This window comes from Geotrypetes seraphini, chromosome 2, assembly GCF_902459505.1.
Source record: "Geotrypetes seraphini chromosome 2, aGeoSer1.1, whole genome shotgun sequence".
NCBI classification, from domain to species: Eukaryota; Metazoa; Chordata; class Amphibia; order Gymnophiona; family Dermophiidae; genus Geotrypetes; species Geotrypetes seraphini.
In genome coordinates this window covers 255979122-256002488 of record NC_047085.1, presented here as the reverse complement: position 1 = coordinate 256002488, position 23367 = coordinate 255979122, and the positions used below count along the sequence as shown (strand labels likewise).

Genomic DNA, 23367 nt, shown 5'->3' with positions numbered 1-23367 from the left:
TTAGACCATTAATTCTCGGCCCTCCCAAACCCTCGCCCACCTACCCAAACCCCCCTCCCCCCCAGTGATGCAATGAAAAAGAAAGAAGCATGAAAGTGTGTGCGTGCACCAGTCAGAACCACCATATCAAATCCCCCCAATAGGAGGAACGGCCGTATCCCCCAAATGATTGAGAGAGCTGCACACACGATGAGGCAATGATTGTATATAGGGGTCCTATACAGAATAAAAAAGTTTTGATTTCCTAAAAGTCAAATGAAGATCCCAGAATCCCCATAACAATAACTCATGAAGATGATTGCGCCAATGCCAGAAGGAAGGCGATGTCTCCTATGTCCAATGCTGTAAGATGCACTTTTCCCCTACAATACAAGATTTGAGAACCCATAGATGAGGACCCTTACCCCAGACCCCTAACAGGGAAACCTGCCCCAGAAGAACACCTAAGGGATGTAGCCGAAGTGGTTGCTGGAGGATATCCACAAGATACCGAAAAAGAGCCCGCCAATATTGAACAAGCTGGGGACAGGTCCAAAAAGAATATATGAAAGTATTTGAGGCTTGATGACACCGACAACAAAGATCTGAGGAAATACCTCCCACCAAAAAGAGACCATGTTGGGAAATAAGCACAACATAAGACACGATATTGGCACTCATAGAAACATAGAAAATGATGGCAGAAAAGGGCTATAGCCCACCAAGTCTGCCCATTCCAAGTATCCGCCCCCCTGAATTCACTCCCTTAAAGATCCCATGTGAGCATCCCATTTGCTCTTAAAATCCGTCATGCTGTTGGCCTCAATCACCTGCAGTGGGAGCCTGTTCCACTGATCCACCACTCTTTCGGTGAAGAAGTACTTTCTGGAGTCTCCATGAAACTTCCCTCCCCTGATTTTCAGCGGATGTCCTCTGGTGGTCGAGGGTCCCCTGAGACAGAAGATATCATTTTCTGACTCGATGCGACCCGTGATGTACTTAAACGTTTCAATCATGTCTCCCCTCTCTCTTCGTTCCTCAAGTGAGTACAGCCGCAACTTCTTTAGTCTTTCTTCATATGTGAGATCCTTTAGCCCCCAAGACCATCCTGGTGGCCATTCGCTGAACCGACTCGATCCTCAGCACGTTCTTACGGTAGTGTGGTCTCCAGAATTAAACACAGTACTCCATGTGAGGCCTCACCATGGATCTGTACAGCGGCATTATGACTTCAGGTCTCCTGCTGACAAAACCTCTACGGATACAACCCATCATTTGTCTTATCTTGCCGCAATTCCGCAGAACCAACCAAGGAGGGAATAAGCTGCAAGAGTCCATTATATGCAAATCTCTCTCATGCATATTCATTAGGGTTATCCCAAAAACCCAACTTGCTGGTGGTCCTCCAGGACAGGGTTGGGAACCACTGGCATAGAAGCTTTCAGGTGGGGTGTGTTGTCCATGCTGTCTCAGTATTAAGACATTGGCTGAACTAGAATTGAGGGGCTGGTTTAATAAAGGGTGTTAAAGCCCTTAGGCTTGAGTTCTCTAAAGGGCATCGATATCAGCGGCTGCTTAAAAAGTGACCACTGATTGAATGTCAATTGCGTGATGGTACCCTATAGAGAATTGCACCTCAGCGAAAGGTAGGCACCAGAAATTTAGGTCAGGGTTTTCCAGGCCTACATTTCTGACATCTTTATTGGTCGTGAATTACACCTACATAGGTGCTTTAGGCCACGTAATACTATTTCTGGTATTAGACATGCCCATAATGGCATTAGGTGGCCTAAAGAATCTACGTAAGTGTGATTCCAGCTAGAGAATGACACGGGGACTAGTGCTGCCCGATTCAGGAAACAAAGTTTTGATTTGATTCAGCCTATTGAATTGATTTTTTGATTCGATTTTCCTGCCAAATTGGGTGCTTTTTTCAAACATCTTGGTGGGTTTCTTTTATAGACTCTTCACCCACTCCACCCCCTTTGCCCTCTCCTACCCACACTGGTGCTGTGTAAACAAAAAAGACTTTTCCTCTCTCTTAAATCCTAGCTCATGTTTGTGGTCTAATACCAGCTCTGGCAGAATACATATTTCAAATCTGACACATTGTAATCACAAAACAGAAAATAAAATTATTTTTTCTATCTTTTGTTGTCTGGTCATTATTCAAATTATTTTGGTCCCAGGCTTTGCGACAAACGTCTTCTGATAACTCGCTTCACAGGGTCTCTTGCCCATTTGTCATTTTCTTCTTTCTCCTTGCTAACCATCCATCTTCCATTTCTGTCCTCCCCTTCCGTTTCCCTTCCCTCCCCTGGAGGTCTGGCATCTTTCCTTTTTTTCATCTCTATTCCCATAGCTGCAGCGATGGACCCCACCATCCCCAGATCTACCATCTCTCCTTTTCTCAACTACCCTTTCATCCAGCATCTCTCCCTCCTTCCCCACCAGCTCTTCCTTTCTCTTTCTAACTACCCTCCTATCCAGTATCTCTATCCCCCCTCTACACCATCCCTTGTGTCCAACTTCTGTCCCTTTCTGTTCCTTCCCTCCCTAAATCCCATTGTCCACCATCTCTCTCCTCCTGTTTTTAGATCCATTATTCTATCCTCATTCTCCCCTCTCCATGATCTCCCCCAAGTCCATTTCCCCCCTCCACCATCCATCTTCCCCTCTCCACCAAGTTCATCTCTCCCATCCATCTTCTCCTCATCTCTCCTTCTCCAGTCCACCAACTCCCCCAAGTCCATCTCCCCTCTCCCCCATCTACCTTTATTCTGACGTTACAACATATTGCCGGTGGCGGTTGTGATTTAGCGATCCACTCCTGCTGCCACTCCTTGCGTCTTCTCTCCTCTGTGGCCCGCCCTCAGTGAAAACTTCCTGTTTCCGCTTGGGCGGCCAAGAAAAGAAACCTGGAGTAGCGGCAGGGTAGTGAATTGCATTTGCTACCGCCGCTTTTGCCTGGCCGGGGAGGAGAGGAGAAATACTTCCAGCTGGGGAGGAGAGAGCCTTGCTGCCGCTGATCTGCATGCAGAGACCCGTTTGGTCTACCACCGTTCGGTCTACCACCGGTTCTACCACCAGAGTCCTTGCTTCTGATGTAACTTCTGGTTTTGCAAAACCGGAAGTTACATTAGATGGAAGGATGCCGGTGGCAGAGGGAAAGCCCGAACGGGTTCCTAGCAAGGGGGCCGATGAATTGGTAAACATAGAAACATAGAAATAGACGGCAGATAAGGGCCACGGCCCATCTAGTCTGCCCACCCCAATGACCCTCCCCTACCTTTCTCTGTGAATAGATCCCACGTGTCTATTCCATTTGGCCTTAAAATCAGGCATGCAGCTGGCCTCAATAACCTGAAGTGGAAGACTATTCCAGCGATCAACCACCCTTTCAGTGAAAAAGAATTTCCTGGTGTCCCCGTGCAGTTTTCCGCCCCTGATTTTCCATGGATGCCCCCTTGTTGCCGCGGGACCCTTGAAAAAGAAGATATCTTCTTCCACCTCGATGAGGCCCGTGAGATACTTGAATGTCTCGATCATGTCACCCCTCTCTCTGCGTTCCTCGAGTGAGTTCAGCTGCAACTTATCCAGCCGTTCCTCGTACGGGAGATCCTTGAGTCCCGAGACCATCCTGGTGGCCATTCTCTGGACCGACTCCAGTCTCAGCACATCCTTACGGTAATGCGGCCTCCAGAATTGCACACAGTATTCCAGGTGGGGCCTCACCATGGATCTATACAATGGCATAATGACTTCAGGCTTACGGCTAACGAAACTCCTGCGTATGCAACCTATGATTTGCCTTGCCTTGGATGAAGCTTGCTCCACTTGATTGCAGTCTTCATGTTCTCACTGACGATCACCCCTAAGTCTCGTTCTGCTTCAGTTCTTGTTAGGATCTCGCCATTAAGGGTGTAAGTCTTGCATGGATTTTGTCTGCCCAGGTGCATGACTGCATTTTTTGGCATTGAAGCTGAGTTGCCAGGACCTAGACCAGTGCTCCAGTAGGAGTAAGTCGTGCATCATGTTGTCGGACATTGAATTTATATCTGTTGTGCTTTTGCCCATTACATTGCTTAGTTTGGCGTCATCGGCGAATAATGTTATTTTACCTCGCAGCACTTCTGCCAAGTCTCTTATAAAGATGTTGAATAGGATCGGGCCCAGGACCGAGCCCTGCGGTACTCCACTGATTACCTCCGTCATTTCGGAGGGGGTGCCGTTCACCACTACCCTCTGAAGCCTACCTCTAAGCCAGTTCCCAACCCATTTCGTCAATGTGTCACCCAATCCTATAGAACTCATCTTGATCAGCAACCTGCGGTGTGGTACGCTATCGAATGCTTTACTGAAGTTCAGGTATACGATGTCCAGGGACTCCCCAACATCCAGCTTCCTTGTCACCCAGTCAAAGAAGCTGATCAGGTTGGATTGGCAGGATCTCCCCTTAGTAAATCCATGTTGACGGGGATCCTGTAGATTCTCCTCGTTCAGGATCGTATCCAATTGGCGTTTGATTAGAGTTTCCATTAGTTTGCACACTATTGATGTGAGACTCACCGGTCTGTAGTTTGCTGTCTCCATCTTGGAGCCTTTCTTGTGGAGTGGAATGACGTTAGCCGTCTTCCAGTCCAACGGGACATTACCCGTACTAAGGGAGAGATTGAAGAGCGCGGATAGCGGTTCCGCCAAGACATCACACAACTCCCTGAGCACCCTGGGGTGTAGGTTGTCAGGCCCCATTGCCTTGTTAACCTTAAGCTTTGACAGCTCGCATAGACACCACTGGGTGTAAACTCGAAATTACTAAATGGATCATCTGCGTCAACCCTTGTCTGTAGCTGAGGGCCGAGTCCTGGCGCCTCGTGGGTGAAGACTGAGCAGAAATATTCATTTAACAGTTGGGCTTTTTCCGAGTCCGCTTCTACATAGTCTCCGTCTGGTTTCCTAAGACGTACTATCCCGCCTGAGTTCTTATTTCTGTCACTGATATACCTGAAGAAGGATTTATCTCCTTTCTGGATGTTCTTCGCTAGAGACTCCTCCATGCGGAATTTGGCCTCCCTAACTGCTGTTTTGACGGCTTTTGACTTGGCCAGATAGACTTCCCTAGAGTCCTGTTTCCCTGATTGTTTGTAAGAGATGAATGCTTTTTTCTTCTCCTTTATGAGTTCCGAAATCTCTGCAGTGAACCACTGTGGTTTATTGTTTCTACGGCGTTTACTTACCAGCTTAACATAACGGTTCGTTGCTTCCTTTAAGGTGGCTTTCAAAGTCGACCACATTTCTTCCACACTATCGGTTTCTGCTTAGCTTTGAAGCATCTGGTGAACAAAGTCACCCATCTCTTGGAAGTTTGTGTCCTTGAATTTGAGGACCTTGGTTAGTGTTGCAGATTTATTGAAGCCTTTCCCAAGATTGAACCATATCATGTTGTGGTCGCTGGAGGCCAATGTGTCTCCCACCGAGACTTCTGTGACACTTTCACCATTGGTAAGTAACAGGTCCAGTATTGCCTGATCCCTTGTTGGTTCCAACACCAATTGCCTGAGATGTGCTCCCTTCAAGGAGTTTAATAACCTCCTGCTGCTGCCGGAAGCAGCGGTAAGTGTGCCCCAATCAACATCAGGCATGTTGAAGTCACCTAACAATACTGTGTCCCCACGCAAGGTGATATTCTCTATATCTCCAATCAATTCCATATCCAGGTCATCCTGTTGTTTTGGGGGTCTGTAAATAATGCCAAGATACAGGCATTTGTCCTTCCCTCTGTCCAAATTTACCCAAAGGGATTCCCCAGTGTAGTGGACATCTGTGATTCTGGTGACCGTAATGTCATCTTTAGTATATAATGCTACACCTCCTCCCATTTTGCCCTCCCTGTCCCGGCGAAGCAAGTTGTAACCCGGTATGACCATGTCCCACCCATGGGAGTCCATGAGCCAGGTCTCAGATATCGCCACCACATCCAGGTCGGCATTCCTCATTTCTGTTTCTAATTCCAGGATCTTGTTTCCCAGACTGTGGGCGTTTACGTAAATAGCCCTCCATGTTGTATGTTTGTTAGGTCTCAGTGGGGATGTTCCCGCTTGAGCTACTTGGACACCTTTAGCATTATTCACATGTTTTGTACTTTCCCTAGACCCAGAGTTACAACGTGCACCTATCCCGTACTCCCCAGACCCAGAACTACAGTGTGTTCCTATCCCAGACTCAGAAATGTGTGTACCCTGTGGGGGTATTCCCGCTTGGGCTACTTGAACTCCTTTAGTACAATGTGCAATATGTGTTCTCTTGCTGGATCCAGAATAACAATGTGTACTCCCCTTAGACCCAGAAGTACAATGTGACCCAGAATTATAATGTGAGCCAAAACAAATCGATTCGAATCAATTCACCCAAAAGTGAATCGTGAATCAATTCGCATTGCGAATCGGGCAGCACTAACGGGGACAAATTTTGCTAGTCCCCGCAGGAATTCAAATGCCCTGTCCCTGTGAGTTTTGTCATTAGTGTTCCTGTCCCATTCCTGTAAGCTCTGCCTTAACCACACAAGCCTCAAACACTTATGATTTTAAAGTGTTTGAGGCTTGTGCAGATGAGGACAGTGCTTGCAGGAATGAGGCAGGGACAGGAATAGAACTCGGCGGGACAGGAAAATGAGTTCCTGCGGGGACGGGGAAAAATTTGTCCCCATGTCATTCTCTAATTTCAACATGTATTTAGGCATCGGTAGGTGCTTTAATGGTGGTGTGTGTGTGTGGGGGGGGGGTTTGCCACTTTAAACAGCATTTGTTAATTAACGAACACCAGTAGGACATCTACTGGTGTTTAAATTTAAGTGCTGTTTCTAGAATTTACCCCTTAGGGCCTCATTATTTTTATATATATATATATATATATATATATATATATATATATATATATATATATATATAGTGCCCAATTAGGAACACTTACGCTCTGCCCATGCTCCTCATGGCCATCCCCTTTTCAGATTCATGCACTAGAACTGTAATGCACCCACATTATAGAATACACCTACCAAGTTGTGCACATAGCTTCTAATTAGTATCAATTAGCATCAGTTATGATGTGTTAATTGCCAATTATTGTTCCCAATTGGTCTTGTTAAACAAGTTATGTGCTTAAATTGGCTGTGCGTATCAATTTATGTGCACAACTTATGGGGGTCATATACAGAATTTGGGGGTTAATGTGCAATTAGCATCTGCAAATAGACTATTACAGAATGCATTATGAGTTCTGCAGTATTTTGCCTGTTTTTAGAAATATTGCCCCTGATATTCAAGCCGGACTTAGCCGGCAGCGAATGGCTCCTGGCCTGCTAACTGCCAATATTCATCAGGAGATAGTCAGCTAGAAAGGAGACTGGCTATCTGTGGCCGTTAGCTTTAGCCGGCCAGCTGATGAAAATCGGCTGGCTAAGTGCGAGACACTGAACCTTGACCCGGATATTCAGTGCCAGTGGCCAGATACAGCCCTGACCAGTGGTGTAGTAAGGGAGGGGGAGGGGCAGACTGCCTCAATCACCATCTTCGCGGGGGATGCTGCCTCTCAACCCCTATGTTCCTTTGTAAACGTTCGCAGGCTCGAGCAGCATCTTCTATTTGCTGCTCATGCTGGTGTCGGCTTCCTTCTGACATCACTTCCTGGACCTGGAACCAGGATATGACATCATAAGGGAGCCCTTGCCAGAGCAAGCAGCGGGTGAAAGATGCTTCTCGTGCTGACGAACCTTTCAAGAGGTATGTAGGAGTGCCTGAGCAGCAGGAAAGAGTGATGGAGTGCACAGTGTGGCAATGCCGGGTGTCAAACTCCCTTGCTATGGCCTTGGCATTGATTATCCGGGTTTGCTGCTGACCACGGGAGGTAGCTGGGCTGCCTCCCGCAATTTCAATATCAGGCCTGTTGTTTTGGAAAGGGTGTGTCAGGGCAGGATTAACATGGGAGCATTTTAGTGCCTTCTAACTGTGCCTGTATTAATTCTTTATGTGTACAACGTACTATAGGTAACTTTAGTGTACCACCTGCAGTTAATACGGCAGAAAAAAGCCCTACAAAATGCCTTGTTCAGTCAGTTTAAAAATGTAGGAAAGGCCCACATTATGCCTAGATTTTTCCGCAACTTAGTAAAATGGCCCCTGAATTTACTCTTGTTGAGGCAAAAGTGCTAATGCTTCTAGGTTCAAACGCGACCCCTATGTTTACTGCGGTCATATACGCTCACTGTAACAGTGGTTGTAATAGTGCGCGACTGCTCCTGAATGGAAAGGTTTTTAATACCTGGGTGCCAGGGGCCCTCAGATCCAGTCCTTGAGGTCCACAACCCAGTCTGGTTTTTAGAATTTCCACAATGAATAGGCATGAGATCTTTTTTATGGAAGCAGCGAATGCAAATAGATCTTCTACATAGTCATTGTGGACATTCTGAAAACCAGGGCTGTGGACTTCAAGGACTGAATTTGAGGATCTCTGATAGAGGGGTAATTCTATAGGTGGCAAAAATACATGTAAATGCCAGTGTTCCGGTCATTTACACAAGCATGTGAACACCTTGGGTGAATCTCTTCATAAAGGCAGTTAACTGTGTTCAGCTCTATAATGGTTTGTACTTTGCAGGCAGTGAGAGGAAGAGGGAAAATACGGTAAGCTCTGGAATGAAGGAAAATACATTCACAAAGTCCTGGTATGATACAGGTGAACAGTAAGTCCTTTGGATAACACTAAAGGTGAAGAAACCAGATCTCAAATGAGGAAAAAATCCCCTTTCTCCTCTCCTGCTCTAACAACTCAAAATATATTAATAAACTAAAAAGACATTTCTGACTCCACTTGCCAGCTATCACGTACTAATTGGGAAATAACCTACTGGCCTAAGTGAAACTTATGAAGAGGAAACAAACCAGCAATACTTGACTCTTTTTGCATGGCAACAGAGCCTCACACCTGTTATGATGAACACATCTCATGGTCAAGAAGAGAATTCTCGAGAATTGCATTTTGTAAAATGTGTCTTGTGATAACAGGGCGGAGGGATCAGGCTCAGAAGTTGCTGATATGGTAGATTAAAGGGACACTTGCGGGAAAAGGATAGGCCTTACGGTAAACTGAACAGACGTACAGCGTGACACAAATGTATAAACCAATAAATGAATTACAGATTTAATGACGTATAGGAAAAGAACCAATAAAGATGTATCATGTGATTTAGACCAACGTGGTGCTAGCCACCAAGAAATGTATAAAAATAGGCCTTTAAGCAGAAGTAAGTAGAACAGACATCAGAGGATCCTCAGGCCTGAAGATCACATTCTGTTACTCTATATGCTGAATGATTTATTCTTGTAAGCTGTTACTGATTTGTTAATAAATATACCTATTGCTTAATACCAGTATATAGAGTGTGAGGTCTCTATCTCGGTGTAGGCTCCGACAGCAGCCTACTTCAGCAGGCATTCATATGGGTGGACTCTGGGCAGGCCAAACATTTACCTGTGTAAACTACTATAGAATAACTTATACACATATGTCCCCAATGTAGGCATGTGCATTTGCACCATAAGTGCTCACACTTGAAATAAAAGACCTGGTTACCCTAATATTCTCTATTGAAATTAGGTGCCTCCTTTCTTTATAGAATAGGCTGTTGGCAAGCATGCTGTAAATCAGGGCTACTCAATTCCAGTCCTTGAGGTCCCCAGGCAGGACAGGTTTTCAGGATATCCACAATGACTTCATGAGAGAGATTTCCATCACTGCTTTCTTGATATACAAATCTCTCATGCTTATGTACTGTGGATATCCTGAAAACCTGGCCTGCCTGTGGACCTCAAGGACTGGAATTGAGTAGCTCTGCTTTAGGTGCTTGAAAATAGGTGCCCTTTATACCAGTGGTTCTTAAAGCTGTCCTGGGAGGTCCCCCGGCCAGTCGGCTTTTCAAGATATCTCTGTGTATTAGGGATATCTTACTCACAGATTGGCTTAAATATGGTAAATGTCTCTCTTTCATATCGGGCAAATTGCCTCTGTTCCAGACATTCAAAGGTTACCGTATGCAGCCCTTCCTTGGCTATACAACTTATCTGCTCCAAAGTTACTTCATCAATGCCTCCAAATTGGCTGATACAAAAGCGAGACATTTATCGTATTTAAGCCAATCTGTGTGCAATATATTAGACTTTTAATCTACTTTTGAGATAGTGGACACATGCAATTTGATTATAATATTTGTATTTGGTTTTATAATACAGTATTTGTTTATAGTATTTAATATGTTATTTTTGTTCCCCCGCTTAGATTTGTGGATAGGCAGGTTATAAACAATTTAAAATAAATAAGTAATATGAGGGATCTTCAAAATGTTTCTGCACTTTTATTTTTTAAACACTATTTATTAAATATCTCAACAGCAAATTACCCTTACTTACTAGTCACATGACACACCCTCTTACTACTTCTCCTGCCTCAACCATTTCCCATGAAAATATGAAAGTATGGAAACTTTTTGAAGAACCCTTGTATATTTAAATGAAAAAAAGTTATCTATCAGTAAAGCAATTTGACATAAATGTAAGGCTATTCATATATGTAGGTTTAAAAATTTTTTTTTTTTAAAGTGGGTGGTTAATGAATATGCATGAGGTAGATTTGCATGCCTGTCACCTCTATTATATGCTATGTCTCATGCATATTCATTAGGGATATCTTGAAAACCTGACTAGTTGTAGGTCCCCCAGGACAGGTTTAAGAACCATTGCTTTATAGAATTACACCCATGGTGCCGTCACTGTTAGTGACTAATTACTTTCTGCAATCCAAGCCTTGGAGAGGTCAACAGTTTCCAGCTCATGCAGGATTATAATGTAAAACCTCTGACCCTTGGTTGTATATTGTCACCACTCCATAACTTAACTCTCACCTTTTGTAATGTAGAGATAGAAGAAATCACAGTAGAAGATTGTCTGCACTACTCCAGATATGATGGCAATCTGATCGTAGAATTTCTCTGTGTGGTAGCGCCAGATCCAGTTAGCCAGGTAGAGGGCTCGATACAAGCCCAGGAAGAACAGGTAGTGGGTAGTGATGGTTTCAGCTTCCCCCGTATTGCTGATCATGAATAGCTGAGGCAAAATGGCCACTGCTTCCAAGTAAATTGAGAACGTCCACAGGAGCTGGGGCAGAGGGAGTAAGAGAGTTCAGAACTTGGTTCTGAGCTTATAACTGTTATCTTATCATTGTTATGTACTCCAGCTTATCTGTTAATGCATGGAAATGCCAGTGCACTGATTTGTGCAGCAAAGCTCTCTCTCCACCCCCACACATGCCCTCTTGGCCCAAAAAACCCCCAGTTTTTAGCACCTATCTTGCACACTTTTGAAACTTACCATGGAATACCTCGGTGTGCCCCATGTTAAGTACTGTTCCCTCTAAGGCTGAGTGGGAGTCCTCCACCAACAGGGGTTTCTTCACTACCACATTTTTAATAGTGAGGAACAGGCAACCTCTCCAGAGAGCCTGCCTAACCTTAGTGATTGAAAACATAATAATAAAGCACTAACCCCTGGTGGCAGTACAGTTGAGAGGACTCCTATCCAGTTTAGATAGAACAATGACTGTAAGCCCTTTTAAGCTACAGTAAATTAATGTATTGGTATATACCAGGGGTAGGCAATTCCGATCCTCGAGAGCCAGGCCAGGTTTTCAGGATATCCAGAATAAATATGCATGAGATAGATTTGCATCTCAAGGAGGCAGTGCATGCAAATCCATCTCATACATATTCATTGTGGATATCCTGAAAACCTGACTTAGCTCCGGCTCTCAAGGACCGGAATTGCCTACCCCTGGTATATACTATTCCCAGCATGCAACAATATAAAGTCTACCAGGCAAATTATCTTATCCATCCAATATTGCACCAACTACCACTTACACTATGATCTTATGACCACTATCTCAGGTTCAGAAACTTTTAAAAGCATTTCTGTGCCAAGACGGAGTCAGCCTTGAAGTAACTGAAATGGTAATTGTAAAGCTCATTTCTAAACTGTCTAATGCAACTCTTGGGACAAAATGATGGCCAACAATGACCTGTTTTAACTTGTAACTACCATGTTTCCCCAAAAATACAGTGTTTTATATTAATTTTGGGACCAAAAAACACATTAGGGCTTATTTTGGGGGGATGTCTTATTTTTTTTCATGTACAACAATCATCTCTCCCTTCCTCTCCTCTACCCCAATTCTTCCTCTTTCCTTTCTCCCTACCCCCCAATGTGCAGCATCTTTCAATCCCTCCCTCCCATCTTCTTGTGCAGCAGAACCCCATTGACCCTCCCACCGTGAGACTGACATACCTCTGCTCCAAGGCTTCCAAAAATAGCATTGACAGCAGCTGTTTTTGGAGAACTCAGAGTGGAGGTATGTCAGGTCTCACCGGAGTGGGGATCGCTGAATTAATGAATCTGAATTTTTTGGCGAATCAGGCAGCACTAGTGTCAGGGATGGAGTCGGGGAGTATCGGGGACATTCGGAGGAGGGCTTCAGGGGTCGATATTAACTAGGGCTTATTTTGGGGGTAGGGCTTATATTAGGAGTATCTTTAAAAATCATGCTAGGGTTTATTTTCGGGGAAACAGGGTTTGTACAGTAAACTCAGTTATCCAGCACACATGGTGATTGATGGATGCTGGATAACTGTAGTTTCTTGTACAATAAACTGGAAGCTTCACCATAGGGTCTTGTAATCTTTCCAGCCTTGGCTGCAGGGCTCAATTAATTCTTTATCTCCTCCCTCTAAGGGCACCTTCCCTGGACAATTCCCATGATGTTCAGTTTGTTCCTGCAGCCTTGCTGCATGGGTTACGGTGTCTTCTGCTTGTGATTTATTTTTAAATTTCTAGTCTTTTATTTGTTCTGTATTGCGGATTTTGCCCAAGTGCTGCAGATTCACTCTGTGAGAGTGATCCTTCGGTGGGAGTTTGCAGACTTTTATTTAAATATTGTCTGCTTCTGGGGTGTGCCCTGTTAGCAGAACCTGGAGTAAGCCCCCCGGCCTGCCTGCAGATTGGATCGGATCTCCAGATATGAAGCCATCTTGCCTCAGGTTTATCCATTAAGGGGTAGAGCGCAGGCAGCTGCGGTTCCGTGGAGGTATGCCAGGATCGGAACCGGATTGCGTATCTTTCCTAATTTCCCCGAGAGGTCCTGGTGGTCATTATTTGTGGTGCCAGGAAAGGTGAGGTGGTCAGAAGACCTGAAAACCCAGTTTATCAGTTCCTGAGTTACTGATCTCCCTTTGCTTGCACGATGTATTGCTGGCTGCCATGTCTGTATTGCTTTGCTTGCCACGGTATATTGCTGGCTGCTATGCATTGCAGCACATGTCTTTGAGGAGTCTGTGTGCCTCTGAGTTTGGCAATTTTGGGGGTGCTGAAATCGGGGTTTTGGGTGGTCTCCTTGCATACCCTGGTCCCCCACCTGTAAAATCATAAAATCGCCATTTTTCCAGGTTCCCTGTGTTTTTCCCAGGCCGTTTTAGGGCAAAATCGGCACCCGCAGCGGCTATTTTGGATTTTCATTAAACTTTTTTAAAGTGTATTTTTTGGACTTAGAAGCTTCGTTTTTGTTCCAAACTTCACATATGGCCTCCTCAGGACAGGATGGCATGGATTCATGTTGCAAATGCGGCAGATGGCTGATGGATTTGCAATTGTGTTTCATGTGCGCTGCAGCCCACGAGGGGTGTGAGCCGTGCGTGGATCCTGCATTAACCTCCTCCGGAGAGGCCCTACCTTCCTCCAATTCTGCCAGAGATGCAATTGCAGCATCCGGGACTCCTAAATTGGGCATGGAGAGTGCTTAAACAAAACGCAAGCGCAGTTCCAGGGAAAAATCTCATGAATCTTCTCAGCATTCCAAATCTGAGTCCCACAGAGCAGCTGTTGCCGCTGGTGACTATTTTCTGCCAGAATTTGTGGATATGTTGTATCACGCTTCTCTGAAAAAAAAAAAAAAAGACTATGCCTGTCTCTCCCACTCAGACCGGTGCAGCAGTCTGTTCCACCTTTGGAGTCCAGAATGTCGATTTGTTCCTTTGGTGGGGCACCAGAAAGCAGGTATCTGGTACTCGCCATTGCTTCTGCTTTTGCTTCAGTTTCTGTGCCTTTGCTGTTGCATGTTTTCTCGGCAGACTCCGCAGAAGTGGCAAACTTAGCGTATCACTGGGATACCCAGAACAGTGGGTTCCATGACCTAGGGGATGACCAGGTAGTGCGCAGGCTCTTTAGCTGCCTGCCCGACCGTATTTCGGAGTTGCTGCGGACACTGAAACTTGAGTCAGACCAAGCGGGTCAGGCAGAATGTTCAGTCATGAGCTCTATGTCCCCGCTATCCACTGCATTTCCAGACAATGTGGATTTGGCAAAAATGCTCTTGCAGATCTGGGAGTCCCCGGAGGGTCCTCTGAAGTGTGCTAGGGCCATGGCACAGTTGTATCCCATGGCATCGGAGTTCACCAAGCCCTTAGTTCTGTCAAAGGTGGATTTGGCTGTGGCTCAGGTCACTAAGTGTATCTCTTACCCTCGGATGGAGGGGTTGTCCTGAAGGATGTTCAGGACAGACGAGTGGATTTTGTTTTCATGCATCTTTTTTATTCTGCTGCGGCGGGAGTGTGAGCTGCAGCACCCACTTCCTTTGTGGCCCCGGCCTCAGCTCTGCAAGGATCCCGAGGAGGTTGTCCTTTGTGACCTCAACTTCCTGGTATCTGGGATGAATTATTTGTCAGACGCACTCTATGACATCTTAAAAGTTTTTGCTAAGCTGGGAGCTTATTCTCTATCCGTCCGGTGAATGCTGTGGATTCACCAGTGGTCGGGTGATTCCTCATCTAAGGCAATGCTGAGCAGATTACCCTTTAAAGGTTTGCTCTTGTTTGGCCAGTGTCTAGTTGACCTTATAGCCAGTGTTCAGCACCGTAATCCTAAGGTGCTCCCTGACTGAGCTTTGCCCGGCCAGGGGTATAGGATGGCCGAGTTTTCATCCCTGCCGGCACACTTCTCAGTTTGCCAGGCCCCCGGTGACAGGACAGTGTTATGGAGCTCTCTCCAGACCTCGCTATGGAGGTGTGGCATGCCAACTGTCTTCCAACTCCCACCCTTCTGCCCTTCCCAAGAGATAATTATGATGCCAGGTCTCTTGCGGTTCCCCCCGGATCAGGGGGCGGCTTTCTGCCTTCCTTCTAGAGTGGCAGCAGATAACTTCAGCCCAGTGGGACCTTGAGGTGCTCATGGAGGGCCTTCGACTGTAGTTTTTCAGTCCTCCGTTGGACTTCTTTCTATCTTCTCCTGTGGGAATCCCGGACAGAGTCAGCTAGGTGCTAGCAATGGTATGTAAGTTGCTGTCGATCATAGAGCCCGTTCCAAGCAGAGACTTGGGCTCTAGGAGATCCTTGATATACTTCATCTTGCCAAAGAAAGACTCCAAAGTTTGTATGCCTATTCTGGATATAAAGGCGGAGAACGCCTTCCTGTGAGTTCCATGTTTCTGGATGGAAATGGGGCATTTCGTTGTGGCAGCAGTGGCAGTGGGGGAGTTTTTGGTTTCCTTGGTGCTCACGGAAGCATGCCTCCACATCTTGATTTTTCCGGATCATCGGAGGTTCCTAAGATTTCACGTACTCGGGAGACACTTCCAGTTTGTGGTGCTACCCTTTGGGCTGGCGTCGGCGCCCAGATTATTCACCCAAGTCATGGTGGTGATGACTGCCCATCTGCGATCGCTGGGTGTGCTCGTACATTCGTTCCTCGATGACTGGCTGATCAGAGCTCCCTCGCTGGAGGAAGGCCGCCTGGCGGTTCACCAGGTGGTGCATCTACTGGAAAGTCTTGGCCATCTCAAGAAAACCCATCTTGAGCCAACGCAGGACTTGGAGTATCTGGGAGTCCAGTTCCACACAGGCAGGAACCAGGTGTTCTGCCGGAACCCAGGAAGCTCAAGCTTCAGAGTGCCATTCGGAACATTTTAGCAGTTGCAGCCCCGATGGCCTGGTAGTATCTGTAGGTCTTGGGTCTCATGGTGGTGTCCATCGATGTGATTCCGTGGGCAAGAACTCATCTCCGTCCTCTCCTTTGTCCCTTCTGACTCGGTGGAATCCTAAGCTGGATGCACTGGGTTGGCGACGGCACGCAGCAGTATGCTGTGGTGGTTGAACCCGGTTACTCTGAACAGAGGACTCCCTCTGTGAGTTTTGGACTGGGTGACCCTGTCATCGGACGTGAGTCTCTCTGGTTGGGGAGCAGTTTGCAGGTCTGTGCCGGTCCAGAGCTTGTGGTCTGCATTGGAGAGCAGATGGTCGATCAATCGGCAGGAATTGTGAGCGATCCGTCTGGCTCTGCTGAGATTTTGAGAATGTGTCCACTGAAAGACCATCCGTGTGTTTTCGGACAATGTGACGACTGTGGCCTATGTCAACCGGCAGGGAGGCACAAGAAGTCCCCTGCTGAGCCTGGCGGCTCAGATGCTCTTTGCATGAGCAGAGAGGCATCTGACAGCCTTGTCCACAGCTCATGTGGATGGAGTAGACAACGTGCAGGCAGACTTCCTAAGTCATCAGATTCTGGACCCAGGAGACTGGTCCCTGTCCAGGCTGGTGTTCGCAGCCATAGTGAGCCAGTGGGGCTATCCCACCTTCGATCTGATGGCATCCTCAGGGAAACCGGAAGGCGGACAGGGTCTTCAGCCGCCAACGGGAGGTCGGCAGTTAAGGGCTCGACGCTCTAGTTCAACCGTGGCCTGAAGAGGAACTTCTGTAGGTCTTTCCCCTGTGGCCTATGATATGACGTGTTCTGTGCCAGGTGGCCTCTTCCGAGGTCCGGTGATCCTTGTGGCCCCGGACTGGCCCAGACCATGGTGTGCAGACCTGGTGTGGTTGAGCTTGGCGAGGGGTCTGCGTCTTCCTTGTATCAGCGGCTGCTCGCGCAGGGCCCAATTGCTCTTCAAGATCTGGACCGCTTTGGTCTTACGGCCTGGCGCTTGAACGTGCGTCCTTGAAGGCTAGGGGCTACTCTTCTGAAGTCATCACTATGCTCCTTCAAAGCAAGAGGAAATCCTCTGTGTCAGCATGAGCAAAAGCTTGGTGTGTGGGAGTTCAAGTGGAACCTTTGGCCCCGTCAGTGATACATTTTGGGCCCTAGGCACGTGCCTACTTGGCCTATTGGTTAATCCTGCCCTGGACCTTCCTGAGGCCAGCCTGCAGGAAGTCCAGAACATGTATCACTGTTGACCGCATTCTACGTCAACCAGGAAGTTTGGCTGCTCACCTTTGTTCAGTCAGGCTCCAAGTCTAAGGACCGTGTTTTGTGTAAGATTTTGGTACTTCTGTGGATGTCTAAGGGAGGGGTATGTGTGAGAGAGCAGAGAATATGCATATTATGTAGTTTCCTGTGGAGGGGTGTGTGTATGTGAAGAGAGGATATGTCCTATTGTTTTGGGTGAGTCTAGTATTTATATTTTTTTCTCTCTTTTCCAGTATTTTCTGTATCAATATCAGAGACAGATATAAGGAAGGAAGAAGAAGGCAAGACAGAGATGGAAAGGAAAATGAGTCAGGAAAACCCCAACAAAAATGAATAAAATTATTGAACACTTAAATAGACATGATTTAATGTGATGCAACCAACATGGATTTAGCCAAAAAATGTCTTGCCTTACCCATTTAACTAGGATGCCTAAACTTGTGCACAGAACTGCAAGAACTTCCTACGCATATGAAGCTAAATTTTAAGCTACAGTAACTGGAATATTTGGATTGCACTACTGAAGGATGATAGGTTGGTGTCAATGAATATGGAACCCTCACAAATGGTAATTCTGTTAACACTGATAAATGTGGACCCAACACAATCACCCAACAGGCGCTTTTAGCTCCATGCCAATTCTTACCTCTGTAGGGATAAAATCATAATTCTCTAAGAATGAAAGCCCTATAACAGGGATCAGCAGAAACTCTAAGCGGAAGGTATCATTTTCTCTGTCATATGTCTTTCGTAGCTTTCCATAGATCATGTAGATGGTGATATAACTGCACAGCAAATAAATGACCTGCAGGGGGAAAAGTGAGAAAGAATTTTATGGATACACATTTCACTAAATTGCTCTGAGCACTCATTTCAGTAGTAATCTTAGGAAGCAGAACAGAAGAACACCTCGCCTTCAAGAACGGGCAGTTAAACCAAAAAGGCAAGGGTGGTATTTTTTCAACCAGTGGTAAAGTCTTTATTTCAAGTTTCAAGTTTATTAAAAGATTTTTTATACCGCTTCTAAGCGGTGTACAATAGTAATAAAAAAGAAATATCTTAAAAGGAACAAAACAGTTGGAGTTAAAATATTAAACAAAACCATGTTAGGTTAGTAGACACATACAAAAACATATATACTAATTGCACACAATTAGGAAAGAAGGATGGAACTACAATATTTGAAAAAGGCACACTTAAGGATAAAACAGTAGGTAAGGGTAAAAGCTATGGTTGTTTTAATCCTGAAATGGACAGTTTTATCCAAAAGCATCTTCAAATAAGAATGTTTTTAGTTTTGCTTTAAATTGCTTTATCGTGGATTCGATTCGTAAGTGATTAGGCAGTGAATTCCAAAGAGAGGGTGCAGTGACAGTGAAGTTATTAGATCTCAATGTGTTACAAGTAATAGTCCCAATCTTAGCCATCAGGAACCCCAAGTCAATAGGAGGCTTCCTGTAGGCCAGACAAGTCAAACTCTGGCCCGTGGGGTACTGAAATTTGGCCCGCCAGCCAATTTCAAATTTTCCCCAAAGCTGGCCTGCTGGTACAAGCGCCACATCATTTGTAGGTTCACATGGCCTGCAGAGGATCGCTGGTCGGCAGTAGCGATCCTCTGCAGGCCGCCGTAGCCTATGTTGCACGTTCCCTCTAGTGCAGTCCCGCCCCTCCTCTGATGTACGGGACCGCGCCAGAGGGAACATGCAGCTGAGGCTACGGCGGCCTGCTAGGATCGCTACTGCTGACCAGCGATCCTCTGCAGGCCGCCTGAACCTACAGATGATGCCGCGTGAACCTGCAGAGTCGGGTCCCAAGCAGACCTGCAGATGACAAAAGGTATTTTGGGGGTTTCCTAAAGGGAAGGAGAGAGATCAAGGTGGCCCACAAAGAGAGGCACACGTTCCATTTTCTATTCATTTATTACAATGGGGGTGTCCAGGAGGCCTCATGCATTCCAGGGAACAGTTTTTTATTATTTCAACACCCACCTGCCTGCAGGCCCCTGCAGTTATATTATTAAATAATAATGCACAACACCCTCTCATTCACCCCCACCTCAACCAGAGCACACACATACACACAAAATCAGAACAGACTGCCAAATCCAAAATTTGACCCCCATGCCTGTGTAAGACCTAAAAGAGAGAGGAAAAGTCTTTTTTATTTATTTTGTTTACATCACAGAGCCTGCGTGGGGTTGGAGAGGTTGTAACCCTATACTTCTGCTATGACTAAGGGGTCTTTTTATTAAGGTGCGCATTTAGTGCGTGCTAAATCAAAGGACCCCTAAGTATCTAAAAAAAAAAAAAATTTTGGCCTGCAACTATGCCTTTTTTTTTCAGATTTCGGCCCCTTATGTGATTGAGTTTGACACCCCTGCTGTAGGCTAATCAAGACTAGTGGAACTACTACCATGAGTAAGGGCAGGGCTAGTAGTGGTCAGGGCTAGTTCAAATGTACTTGATACCTTAGGCAACACTTAAGCCTAAGGTATGGTTTGCAGTCATCCCTCCCCACTTGAGATTTTGATTGTTAAACTCAACAATTATAATCATTCCTATACTACCCCTCCAGAACAATATTATTCAAAGTATGTGTATGTGTGTGAAGATTTTATATACCGTATATACAGGTCGCAATCTAAGAAAAAGGACCAAGTCTTAGTGCACTCTTACTTGAAGAACAAGGCAACAATGTCAGTTGAGTTCTATTTATCAGATACAATAATTTGTTAATTGAAATGGTATATCTCTGGCAAATGAAATGATAGAAAGATGTCGTTTGTTGTATTTGAATCAGCATCGTCTTGATTAAATAGCCAGCTGAATAACTCAGTTTCTAAGACTTGGTCCCTTTTCTGACGTCAGAGGAGGGGCCGGACCGCAGCAGAGGAAACAGCTCCGAAGCAGTGCAAACATTGCTGGCATTGCAATCTTGCTGCAGGCTGCTTCTATAAGTTAAACGGTGCGGGGAGGCCGGGGGGGGGGGGAAGTGAGATGCCAAGAGGGGGAAGCTGGACGCCAGGCGGGAGAACTGGATGCCTGGGGGGGGGAACTGAATGCCAGGGTAGGAACCGGACAGCAGCACTAACCAGCTGATGCTCCCCCCCTCGCCCTCTAAAGCAGGTGCGGCAGCGGCTGGTCAGCAAGAGAAGCGCTGGCGCTCCTGCTTTAGGGAGCAAGGGGGGAGGGTCAGCCGAATCGGACATACATACTGAGAGGAAGAGGGAAAATATGGTAAGCTCTGGTATAAAGGAAAATACATTCCTAAAGTCCTGGTATGATACAGGTGAAGCACAGTAAGTTCTTTGGATAACACTAAAGGTGAAGAAACCAGATCTCAAATGGGAAAAAATCCCCTTTCTCCTCTCCTGCTCTAACAACTCAATATATATTTTTTTTGTTTTTATTTTTTAAATAACAGCTTTTATTGAAATACACCTCAAGCATTACATTAACCAATAACATACAGCAACAAGAAAATAAAGTGCAATCAACTACACTCCAAATAACACCCGAAGTGTAATCAAGAACAATACAAATAACAGCTCCCCAATCCAAGAATAACCAACCACAAAACCCGCCAAATCACTGTCAAATCCTCCCTCCCACCCACCCCCCAGGGACAAGACACAGTTCCCACAACACCCAATAAGGTCGAGAAGCAGCCAATACCAGAAAAATGAAAACAGAAAAACAAAAAAATTGGAACAGGGATATAAATAAAGGTGTCCCCCAATCTCCACCACCCTAGTCCAGGCTCATAGTCAACTCAATGTCCCAGTCCCCCCCTGCCACTAATCCCCACAGAGGCCCGAAATCTACGCCAGATATGAGCATAGCCATGGAGTTTGCCATGGCATAAGGCTGTGAGATGATAAAGAAGTTGCCAAGTAAGCAAACGACGCTCCACCATGGCCCACGTGGGAGGGAGCACTTGGTTCCATAGGAAGGCAATAGCTAATCTGGCAGCAGTGAAGGCCAACTTACAGAACATAGAATCCCCCCAAGCTAGATCTAATTGATGCCAAAACAACAAGGCATGTCGCCAATCCACTGGAATTTGGACATCCAGGATCCGAGACACCCGAGAGAAAATCCCAGTCCAGAACCCAGACACCCGCCCACACTGCCACCACATATGGAAATAGGTACCCACCTCCCCACAACCCCTCCAACAAAGAGCACTAGCACCTCCCTGCCAACGAGCCACCGCATGAGGGGTATAATACCAGCGAAAAAGAACCTTATATCCATTCTCGATCAACAAGGCAGCTATGCCCGCCGAAGAGATCTCTGACCAGACCTCCCCCCAGGTGTCCCAGGAAATATCAGAACCCCAATCACCCTCCCAGGCCCTCATATAAGAATGTGGGGTCCCCCGACAATTGAGGCACCTGTATATCGCAGAGAGAGCTCCCTTCCTGAGCACCGGTCCTAACAACAGCTCAAATGGAGTCTTACCCCCCCTCAGATCCCTCAGAATACCCGAGGTCCCGATATAGTGAACCACTTGCCGGTAAGGAAACAGATCTCTGACCCCAAAGCCAAACCTGTCCCGGAGCTCTGGAAAGGGTCGAATACGACCCAAAACCGGGTCCCACAACTGACCCACACACACTAAGCCCCTAGTCTCCCAATCAGCAAATACTCCCCCACCCCTTCCCGGTAGAAAATCTGGATTATGTCTGAACGGTGTATACCAAGAGTGCCGCCTACCCAGCAGTAAACTACCCCGGGTCTGATTCCAAACCCTCAAAGAAGTACCCACCGAGGACAAGCCACCCTCCGGCCGCACCCTGCCAGGTAACCAAGGCCGAAGTAACAAACTACCCGATACAAAACCCGACTGATCCGGATGGATCAGCCGAGGGATCCAACTCATTAATCTGTCAGCCAAGATCCGCGTAAAAATCTTGGTGTCAACCCCCAACAACGAGATCGGCCTATAAGAAGCACATTGCAGGGGGTCCTTCCCTTCCTTGGCCAACACCGTCACACCCGCTAATCTCATAAAGTAGGGAAGGGCACTATTCTCTTGCAAGGAGTTAAGAAAGCGCAAGAGAGGAGGCAGCAGAAGATCCTGAAAGCGTTTATAATAACGAACAGTAAAACCATCCAGCCCTGGCGACTTACCAAGGGGCATGGAACGCAACGCTCCACGAGCCTCAACCAATGTGAGAGGACGGTCCAACCGTGCCACATCATCAGGCGCAATCCGGGGCAACTCCGCCGCAGCCAAATAAGCGTCCAGGTCCGGTAAGGACCCAGGAGTGTCCGGTGCGTATAGGTGGGAATAATACTCCACAAAACGGGTCCTAATAGCATCCTCTTTCTGCAACAACTCACCAGAGGCCGCCCGCAGCGAGAGGATCTGATTGCGTGTCTGCCTCACTTTCAGACGATGGGCAACCAGACGACTAGCCTTATTAGAAAATTCAAAATAACGCTGTTTGAGAAGCTGCAAATTATGGTGCAAATGCTCCATGTCTAAAGCCTGAAGATCTCGGCGTGCTTGAAACAAGCGTTCACGTAATGCAACATCCCAAGGGCTACGCTTGTGCAATCCCTCCAACTGACCAATCAAAGCCAACAAAGCCGCCGCCTCTGCCCGTCGTTTACGTTGCTGGGCCGAGGCCAGGGCTATCACTCTGCCCCTAAGGGTAGCCTTTAATCCCTCCCAAACCGCTTCCAATGAAGCATCACACTCTACATTCACATCCAAATAATCCTGTATCCACCCTTCAATCTGCACCCCCACCTCCGGATCATCCAGGAGGCTATCATTAAAACGCCAGAATTTGCGTACCGAGCCACCACCCTCTCCCCGAAGCCGCAACCACACCGGGGCATGATCCGACCAGGTTAGGGACTCAATCCCCGCTGATTCTACCCTCTGAAGCAGTCCCCGCTCCACAAAAACATAATCGATTCTAGAATAAGATGAATGGATACCCAAAAAATAAGTATAATCTCTAGCCGATGGATAGAGCCACCGCCAACAATCCACCACATTCAGATTAGCCAAGGCCTCCCTCAACAATTTACGGTCTCGCCTCCCA

General features: G+C 46.5%; 1 protein-coding gene across 1 annotated transcript in view; it reads right to left on the bottom strand.

The window, feature by feature from the left end:
• KDELR3 (KDEL endoplasmic reticulum protein retention receptor 3) overlaps positions 1-23367 on the bottom strand; it is a 91186-nt gene that overhangs the window by 2240 nt on the left and 65579 nt on the right. Inside the window, exons 3-4 of the mRNA XM_033929431.1 lie at positions 17953-18111; positions 10931-11183 (exon numbers count right to left, since the gene is read on the bottom strand). Of these exons, the coding sequence (XP_033785322.1) occupies positions 10931-11183; positions 17953-18111 (412 nt within the window). The remainder of the gene's footprint in view (positions 1-10930; positions 11184-17952; positions 18112-23367) is intronic.